This window comes from Cydia fagiglandana, chromosome 26 (assembly GCF_963556715.1).
Source record: "Cydia fagiglandana chromosome 26, ilCydFagi1.1, whole genome shotgun sequence".
NCBI classification, from domain to species: domain Eukaryota; kingdom Metazoa; phylum Arthropoda; class Insecta; order Lepidoptera; family Tortricidae; genus Cydia; species Cydia fagiglandana.
Window position 1 is genome coordinate 4943808 of NC_085957.1, and position 10839 is coordinate 4954646.

General features: G+C 39.6%; 1 protein-coding gene across 1 annotated transcript; it reads right to left on the reverse strand.

The window, feature by feature from the left end:
• Nucleotides 1-1966: 1966 nt before the first annotated feature.
• On the reverse strand, nt 1967-10707 carry LOC134677319 (bromodomain-containing protein 9-like). Its single transcript, XM_063535755.1, has 9 exons — nt 10492-10707; nt 9759-9878; nt 7442-7796; nt 6875-6983; nt 6559-6693; nt 4871-4979; nt 3294-3380; nt 2671-2680; nt 1967-2133 (listed from the first exon to the last, which is right to left on the reverse strand). Exons 1-9 carry the CDS (start codon nt 10633-10635, stop codon nt 1967-1969), a joined length of 1236 nt encoding a protein of 411 aa, XP_063391825.1. The 5' UTR covers nt 10636-10707.
• Nucleotides 10708-10839: the final 132 nt, after the last annotated feature.

Here is a 10839-nt window from a genome sequence, read left to right on the forward strand (position 1 = left end):
CAGTTAATCCGGTTATAATATTAGCTGAAAATTGTTGAGCATTAGAGTTTTCGTTCGCCGAGACATCTAGTGTCAACTAGCAGTACTGATAAATTCCGCTACTTGACGCTAGATGTCGACTGCGAAATAACGCGCATTTTGGTGAGACAACTGATGTATGGAGTTACCACTCTTTCATTATTTATATTACTCTATGTAGGGATATGAGATGGTCTTAGTATAGTGCCGACCACGATGGAAGACCAGAAAATAGGCGACCATCATATCCCTAACCGAAATAATACAGTCAAGTGTAAAAATAGGGGTCATCCATTAATTACATCACACGTTTAGGGGGAGGGAGGGGGTCAAGAAAATGTGACATATTGTGACATGGGGGAGGGGGGAGACACAAACTTTGTGACCTCACTTTAACTTCATCAGTAACCGAAAAATTATTTAAATTATTTTATACGCTGTACATTTAAATAACAAGTTTTTAAAACGATAATCGTTTCTATTCGTTTCATTTTCCTTCCTAAGCAGTTTTGGGTTATAAGATTGCTAATATTTATATCGTCAAAAATATTTTGATAAAATATTAATAATACTTATGTACTTAATTCGATTTGGCGATTTCGTAGAAAAAATGTGACGTCACACTAGGGGGGAGGGGTTTGCCAAATGTGACCAAGTGTGACAAGGAGGGGGGGAGGGGTCAAAAAACCTAGAAATTCGTGTGACGTAATTAATGGATGACCCCATATGGGTTAACACATCATACACAAAAATATGTCCCACAGCTTTTGTGTCAGCGAATTAAGAACTATGCAGACTAGAAACCCTCTAGACCGAGTTTAGAGCAATTATTTCATGCAACCGATGATGCCAAAAATGCGGGAGTGCGCGGGACGAGGGTATCGTCTTGGGTCGTCCCATTCGTTTTTCGTCAAGTTCTTAAATTAGTCCTATTCTGCTTTCGTCACTCATTCTACATTGAAAGCCACCGACGATTGTGACGAAAGCAGCATAGGACTAATTTAAGAACGAGGTGAGTGAAGTCCCGTGCCGTGATTGGTCCGTTCAAAGACACGGAGGTCACAAAGACACTTTCGACTCGAACATGGAGTAAAATTACCGTATGCGTGGCAGAGGGGGTAGCGCGACTATGCTCAGTCTGGAGGATGTTTTGTCTGTGGAACTATGGGACATATTTTTCAGTAAGTAATATGCACCTAAAATTAATGAGATTTCAATTAATATACATGTGTAATTGTTCACAAAAAAAACGATGGTCTGTCGAAGCCAATAGAGGGTTTACCACGAACACCGAAATTCGCAAGTTGCGGGCGTCTTTGTCTTTTTCTCCAATTAAGGCGCAATTAGAGTGACAGAGATAGATGCCCGCATTTTGCGATCTTCGGTGTTCGCGGTAGGCCCTCAGCGCCGACTTCGCAAGCGTATAAGCGCCACCATACGTCACGGCAAAGAGAAGAGTGTATACATAGAGGCGGATGGACAAAGAAAATAATGTAGCCATTGAAAATTTACTGCCATCTTTCGACAGAAGATTAAAACTGTTAGAACGCCATTTGACTTTGATCCTTATTCTGTCACTGATTAATTTGTTAAATATTGAAATCAACGCCATCTACTCGACTGTAGGCCAAAGGTTATGGCGCCACCGCTCGAAAAGATTGCTCCATACCTTTGGCCTGCTGTCGAGTATACAGTGAGTAAATCTACTCACTGTATGGCATTAATATTTAACAAGTTAACACATATCAGTGAAAGAATAATGATCAAAGTGAAATGGCATTCTAACAGGTTTAATCTTCTGTCGAAAGATGTCAGTAAGTGTACTGTAGCTACATAATTAACCATGACAGTAACTCTCTATTTCAAATTCTCTTTGGTCACGGACTCATGACTAAGACCCTGATAGGGTCAAATATCACAACACTAGTTACAATAAATTATATCCTAACTATAATAGCACAGCAACACTGTTTTTGTATTTCTTAGCTATTAGGTATTCGTCGTCTATGCTGGGCCAGTCCCACTTGGTGCGTTTCCTGGGCTCCATCGGCCTGGGGTCCGCGGCTCCGTACACGGAGGCCCGGCGGGCGCGCGGCGCCGCAGGTTTCATGTGCTCTGGGGGCAGAAATTAACCCTTAAATGCATGATTTTTTCTTTTTGCCCGAAATTAATATATGTATCACATAATTGTTTGCCGATTAACTAGTGGATTTTTCCAAGCTTGCCGACTTTTCGTTTGAAAACGAATGTAATTTTATAAATTAAAAATATTGCGTAAATTTGACCCTTAAATCATCACCCTATTAATTGACGTTTGGTATAAAGGTGCGTAAGCCTTTTTATTTTAAAACTGTGAGCTGTGTAATGCTTTGTAGACATTTGGCAACACAATACATTTAAGGGTTAAAATGAGGTTTATTTGGTGGAGTTTTAGAAAATTATTGTAATCGAGTAAGAAATTAGAGATAAAATGAATACTTAGGGTGTTTTAAAGTTTTAATGCGTAAAATATTTAGTGCAAAAACTGTACTTGCAAAATAGACGCCTAAGGTTGATGTGGCACTACTACATATTAGATTCCTTTGAAGCTTATTATGTATCTGCGCAGACTTGGCAATGACAAAATGTGGTAGGGCCGATACTACGGTATACCGGGTGTGGCCTGTAATATGAGCAAAAAAATTAACTGTAGGCTGTACTCCTCATACTGATCAACATTTATTCAGCAACTTTTAAAAATAACTTGCGGTTTGATTTTTAATACACTTTAAAGTTTATTCTATTAAGGCGTGACAAGCAACGTCAATCACAATGATATGGCGTAGCGATGGCGTCCATTCAAGATAATATTTATTTTGTATGAAAAATAGGGAGTCTAAATACTTCAAAATTTTTAAAACTTTTTGATCAAAAGTGTCACCGTTTGAGGAGTACAATCTATGTTTAAATTATTCGCTCGTGTTTACAGGCCACACCCGGTATAAATGTCATATTTTCATAGCGTCACGTGGGTAATCTAAGATATGACGGCGCGCAGCGTACCCGCCGAAAGCGGTCGAATATAATTTGTCAATGCGATCGGCCGGTGTTTAATTTGTCCCCGTTTCCGGTTCTCTTATTCGAGAAATAACACATAGGAATTACATTCTGTAGTTAGGAGGCTATGTAAAAATGTATCAGGTACCGTGTAGCGGTGGGTCTAGCACGGAGGCTCTCCGCCGCGCGTGCGCGAGCTTAGGGCGCGGCGGGGGCGGCGGCGCGGGCGCGGGGGGCGCGGGGCGGCGCGGGGGCGGGCGCGCCAGCGGGCACTCCGCGCTCATCTCTTCTTCCGCTGACATCAGGAGCGACAGCTCGCGGAGCGTCTGAATTAGTACATTGTTATGTGTACAAGTGTGCAGCGTTGGTCATTACGACTTGGCAAAAAAAAGTAGAAATTAAAAACCGGGCAAGTGCGAGTCGGACTCGCGCACGAAGGGTTCCGTACCATAATGCAAAAAAAAAACGGTCACCCATCCGAGTACTGACCACTCCCGACGTTGCTTAACTTTGGTTAAAAATCACGTTTGTTGTATGGGAGCCCCATTTAAATCTTTATTTTATTCTGTTTTTAGTATTTGTTGTTATAGCGGCAACAGAAATACATCATCTGTGAAAATTTCAACTGTCTAGCTATCACGGTTCGTGAGATACAGCCTGGTGACAGACGGACGGACGGACGGACGGACGGACAGCGAAGTCTTAGTAATAGGGTCCCTTTTTACCCTTTGGGTACGGAACCCTAAAAAGTGGCAACACTGTAGTGTCGTCCCTTTCAAACCGATTCGTATACGATAAGTTTTTGGTAAAAATTTCATTTTTGGTACGACCTTTTATCGCCGACTATACTTTTTTTTCCACGGGCGACTAATACTCATCGAGACGATTCTAAAAACCCCAAACACGATTAGGTTTCGTTGTTTTATCACAGAGTTCCTATGGCCACCTCCGGTCTCCGTCATCGGATCGGCTCGATGACACCATAATATTGCATTGTCGCCCGACTTACGTACGTATGCAAAATTTCAGCTCAATCGGAAACCGGGAAGTGGATCAAATTTAACTTGCAAAATTAGATTACACGCAGACAACGGTCAGGTGAAAGTAAATAAAAGCTTGTAAAAACAGGACGACACTACAGTGTTGCCACTTTTTGATTTCCACTCTTTTTTGCCAAGCTATACACACGAGGCGATATTGTGCGCGCATGCTACAAGCGAGCGCGCAATAGGAAAGCCGATGTGTAATGACCGATCCACACGCGTTTCATACGACGTCTTTCAACACACTTGCGAGGAACAAAACTAAATATTGATTAAATTTTAATTGTTGAAACAAGCCAATTGAAACATTATTAAGAGCGGCCAGTTACTATATACTGGTCAATAACTACCAGTCACCCTAAATCTTTTTATAGGTAAGTTTATTTTTATTTGAATATTAATTTAATAAAAACCAGGCAAGTGCGAATCGGACTTGCGCACGAAGGGTTCCGTACCATAATGCAAAAAAGGCATAAAAAACGGTCCCCATCCAAGTACTGACCCCGCCCGACGTTGCTTAACTTCGGTCAAAAATCACGTTTGTTGTATGGGAGCCCCACTTCAATCTTTATTTTATTGTTTTTAGTATTTATTGTTATAGCGGCAACAGAAATACATCATCTGTGAAAATTTCAACTGTCTATCACGGTTCGTGAGATACAGCCTGGTGACAGACGGACGGACAGCAGAGTCTTAGTAATAGGGTTCCGTTTTACCCTTTGGATACGGAACCCTAAAAACCGCTAGCTGTAAATGATGAAATTATTTCTTACCTCTTCCCGAAATTCCAGCGTCATTTGATAGATGAAATGGTGGCTGCTATTGTACATCAGCGCGTTGGAAAACATCAGCAGCAACGCGCGTGTGAACTCCGCCGTCGTCCTGCAAACCAAACAACAAAATAATGCTGTGGCTAGACTATAAGAGGATAAATTGCAACAAGGGAGATATTTTATGAGTCAATTTCGTCATTTTACAATGTACAATAAAAAGGACTGACCCCTTATTCATTGGTACAGCCATTCTCTAAGTGTGTTCCACGGAACCCTAGGGTTCCGCGACACCCCTGCAGGGGTTCCGCAAGAATTTAGAACACTATGCTTTATCTAATATCTTTGCTCGAAAAATTGTATGTAGGGTTAGGTTAAATTTTATGTACAATGTAGGGTTCCATCAAGTATTTCGCTTTCCAAAAGGATTCCTCCAAACAAAAAAGATTGAGAACCGCTGCATTAGTACATTACGATACAAGTGCGAAAAGTAGCAATTACCTTTTCGCACGTGTATTGTACAACGTTTTACAGTACATATGGCCCTTTAAATTATTGACATATGCACGTATTGTCATTCCCTAGCCCTAGGACGGTAAATAGCACCATATATCCTGTAAAAAACTTTAGCGTAGCACGGTAGCGTTTTTATTCCTTATCACCATGCCTGTCACGTTCTAACAAGTATGTTGGTGCGAAAGGGACGCGCATAGTGATAGTCGATAAAAATGGAACCGGGCTGCGCCCGCTGATTTAGTTAAATTATGTTTTATCCGTTGCTTACAAATACATGGAATGGAATTCCTTGCCGGCGTCTATATTTCCGTGTTCTTATAACCCGGCAACCTTCAAATCTAGAGTGAACAGGCACCTTCTGGGCGAGCTCGCTCCATCGTAGGCCACGTCTACGCCTCGGCTAGTCTGTGGCCATGAGTAAGCCCATACATAATATAAAAAAAAAAAACATAAGTTAATAAAATAGGCCAGTAACGCGTTTATATATTTAGTTTGCCAATGCCTTTAGTTTTAGGTCAGCCTATCAGTTACCCAATATTGGGCTGACCCAATATACACGGTGTAACATGAGGAAACCGAATAATTTTAACCACGCATTTCTGAGGTCAAAAGAAGTAAAAAATGTAATATGAGTTTAGGTCAATTTCGCCAAAAAAAAATTTTTTTGTGTTGTTTTTGTATGTATTTGTACATAAAAAATAAACGTTATTGGTAAACTTATCACTTAAAATTGATTTTTACATTTTTTTTTCGTAAAACCTACTTTTTGCAAAGTGTTACTTGTCACTTTTTGACATGTATCAATAAGGATATTTAGACTACGTCCCATAGTAGCAATATCACATTCAAAAATGCCTTTTACACTATGTAACAATACAAACTTCTTTTTTTTAATTTAATAATATCTCTGAAACTAGGCGAATTTCAAACAAGTCAATAGGACATTTTTGTCTCTAAATATGATCAGGAATACGCTGTTAAAATTATTCGGTTTGCTCATGTTACACCGTGTATATGATCATACAACATGTTATGAAAAAATGATGGATTTATAAATTAAGTATTACTATTTAGGATTTTAGAAAAGCGAGGGATGAATTAGAAATCCAAGCGTGGCGAGAGTTCCTCTTGTTTCTAAAACCAATGTTATTTAAATGTGACTAGTGTAAGGTTACCTGATGACGCCATCTTTGATCCTCCGTCTGATGGTGGAGAGGTCTGTGGGGCGGCGTACGATGCGGCTGTAGAGAGGCGCCAGGTCGTCCGTCACGGGCCGCTGGAAGTGCTGCGCGTAGCGGTGACTGCATATCCTGTGGGACCGATGGAATCAGATGACCGGTCCGGCCTAGTGGGTACTGCCCACCAGAATAGAATAGATGCGTTTGAATGCGGCCTTAATGTTTTCAACTAGATTTTGTTTACTTTTATTTAAATACCTAAAGATATAGAGTATAGGTAAAATAACTATCGCAAGAGGACATTAGGGATTACCTCTTATAGACCAGCATAGCGGAGCGCTGCCACCGGCGATGCTGCCTCTCTTCCTCGCCCTCCGGGGAATCCAGGTGTTCTATTTTAACTTTCACCTCGTCCGAACTCGCTATAATAAAACACACCAGTAAATATTTATAGTTTTTTTTTCTATTAGGTATTTGTTGATTTTCTTGTCAATACTCTCACCCTTTTGGCTGAGACAGCAGAGCAAGGTTACGGATGTTGTAAAACGCGTAGCAAATTTGAAGTGGGAATGGGCGGGTCATATAGCACGAAAGACAGATTCGTGGAGTAAACGACTACTTGAATGGCGACCATGGGGGGAAGAGCGTCCCCAAAGTAGACCCAAGATGCGTTGGGACGACGACATCAAAAGGACTGCAGGGAAGAAGTGGCTCCAGGTTGCACAAGACCGTGACAAATGGCGTAAAATTAAGGAGGCCTACACCCGAAGAAGGCTAAGAGAGAGAGAGACTCTCACCCTTTACGCTGAACGCTACGAACAGTGTGCTCAAGAACTCGACGTTCTTGGCGCTGAATGTGTTGAAAAAGTACTGAACTGACCTGACAAATTCAACATAGGCACATGTAATATGTCACACTGCCCTCGCACATCCTCTATTTTAAACATTAATTCATTGTATGACTCTTCATGCCTCAAATCAGACTTGTCTGTGTATAAGTCTTCATGCCTCAAATCAGACTTGTCTGTGTATAAGTCTTCATGCCTTAAATCAGACTTGTCTGTGTATACGTCTTCTGTTCTTAAACTTTTGTCCAAATCACTGTATTCTGTTGTTTTTATATTGTTCTCTAGATAGTTTTCATAGTCATTCTCTTCATCTATGACGGGGAAGTCAAATGTGGTTGTCTCAATGCTAGACAGAGTTAGGTTGGAGAGATTATCTTCTAGTGGAGTCTGAAAAAGAATAAGAAAGAGAATAAGCGCTGGTGGCCTAGCGGTAAGAGCGTGCGACTTTCAATCTGGAGGTCGCGGGTTCGAACCCCGGCGCGTACCAATGAGTTTTTCGGAACTTATGTACGAAATATCATTTGACTATTTATTATTTTATTATTTTGATTATTTGCCAGACGCTTTTCGGTGAAGGAAAACATCGTGAGGAAACCGGACTAATCCCAATAAGGCCTAGTTTACCCTCTGGGTGGTGGTGGATACCTTCTCATGTTGGTATCATGGGTAACGAGGAGGCTGACCGAGCAGCAAAACTTGCAATAACCGACGGTATTCCATATCATTGTCTACCAGTACACAGCGAAGTACTAGGTAAAGTTAGGATTAGTTGCAGGCAGATGTGGAGGGAATACTTTGATAAGCGGTCTCTCACTAAAGGAATCTGGTACCGAACAGTTCAATGTCAGCCCCCTCAGGTCCCGTGGTTTGACAAAAAGCTAAGCAGGAAACAGGTAGTATCACTCCTCAGACTTCGTTCCGGGCACATTCCATCAAACAAATTCAAGCACCTGATGAAACTAGCGGCTTCACCAAATTGCCAAGAGTGCGATAAAATAGAAGATGTTCACCATGTGTTGATGGAATGTGTCCGTAATGAGGCGCTGAGGAGTGACATGACATTTATAAAAACCACCAACATAGGTAGTTGCAACATCGTCCTGGCATCGCCACTATCAGACGAGGCCAGGTTGATGTGCAAACTATATTTAAATGTGATGTAGTGGTGTAGGTAATACTTCACTACTACATCATTATTATTATTAGATCTCATTACGGGGGTGACATTGTCACTGCGTGACAAAACCCCTTAAAAAAAAAAAAAGATTAAAAAAAAAAAAAAAAACCCTCTGGGTTGGAAGGTCAGATGGCAGTCGCTTTCGTAAAAACTAGTGCCTATGTCAAATCATGGGATTAGTTGTCAAGCGGAGCCCAGGCTCCCATGAGCCGTGGCAAAATGCCGGGATAACGTCAGGAAGAAGAAGAGTCTGAAATAGAAAACAAATGTCCCGTAATATTCATTTATTTATGTTACATGTTACATATTTATTTCATAGCTGGGATGTTACATAGCTGAAGTACAGTGATCCCCAAACTATAGTTTGTTTTTTTTTAGCATTAGAAAGAACTTGTAAGAAGGTAAGCGATCTTGACATGTCTTTTAATTGAAAAACGCTTTTAAAAAATCAATAACTATTAGTTATGAAAGCAGAAGAATATAAAAGATCGTATTAGATTCATAATTGTTACAAATTTGCCGTAACTTATTTTTAAAATGTGTTTTCAATTAAAAGACACATCAAGATTGTTTACCTTATTTCTAATGCTAAAAAAAACGAACTATAGGCTTAGCCTGTGACGTGGGGATCTAAGCCAAATACAAATTATTATTAAATCTAGTACGTTTATAATTGTGTATATGTATATATATTTCGGGGATCTCAGAAACGGCTCTAAAGATTTCGATGAAATTTGCTATATCAGGGTTTTCGGGGGTGATAAATCGATCTAGTTAGGTGTCATCTCTGGGAAAACGCGCATTTTTTAGTTTTTATAAAAGAGACGTCTTTGGAAGAGGCCTTCACCTAACGGGTTCCTACAAATTAAATTAACAAAATTATACTAACAAACTTTATGTATAATGAAAGGATATAAAAGGCTTATTATTTTTTATATTATTTATTTACAGATTGTGATAAAATAATTTAACAGGTGAGAGAAGGGCAAGTTCGAATGTTCTAAAAAAATATTCAAATAAAAAGCTTTTTTAGGCATTGGGCTAGGTGTGCGTGGAGGATAATCGTACGGGTTGCCATGACAACACACTAAAAATATTAGACTAATATCATTAGAAAAATGGACCCCAGGTTAACAGTGTGGGTGATGGTACGTAAAACTGTATGAACTCACTTGCTGTTTGACACAATAGTCCAGAATCTTCTGCGCATTCTCAACCTTCCTCCTGAAGGCCTGCACCTTCCTGAGCAGCGCCAGGCACTCCCAGCAGACATTTACTTGTGAAGTCAAGCTCTATAAAATACATGAAAATTTAACTAATACCACAGAACAGAATAAATAATAGTACCAGGTACAGAGGACTCACTCTAATAATACTGTTTTTATTTATTTATTTAAACTTTATTGCACAAAACATAAAAATAATGTACAAATGGCGAACTTAATGCCTAATGGTATTCTCTGCCATTTCTATTCATATTTCTCCTTTATTTGTAGCATTCAATAACCTTAGCTTTTGTTAACCTCAAAAATACCACCAATTCTACTCAGAGAGGGTGTTTATTACCTATTTTAGGATATATTCATTGAAATCATGAAAACTGTAATGTTTAATTTTAGATACATTAAAAAGAATAATGAAATCTTGGCAGGGAAATAAATTATTATATTTCTAATCAATGCTTAAATTGAACCATGTGTTGTGGTAATATTTATTAGTGTAATTCTTAAAAATATGGTACATTTTTGTCTTTTAGGTGCTACTATATTTGAATAAAAAACCCCACTGTATGGTTCAACATAAACATGTGTTTCACCCCTTCCCTGTTGCAATATTTGCACAAAAATGCTACCAGGTCATTGTAAAATACTTCAATTTATACTATTAGTAGTTGAAATAGCTCACCATTCGTGAATTATCGCAAATTTTTAGATAAATATTGATGTAGTCTCCAACCGGAGTTAAAGTTCTATTAGAGCTCAGACACGCGTGACAAAATAATAAATTATAATTAACAGGTTCTTCAGAATTTACTCCACTCTCGTACATTTTGAAAACACTGTAGATTTCAGTAATTTATGTTATAAACACATTAAACACAATAATGGAATTGTACGCAATGGCGCTGGTTTGTTGACGGTTGATTTGCAGCTGCTGACGCCGCTGTTTGACGTTTTTGAGACGTTTTTAGGCACACAAACAAGTTAGAGCATAGTAGTGCTGTGCTCACACACGAGCATGTTTCTTGCGCAC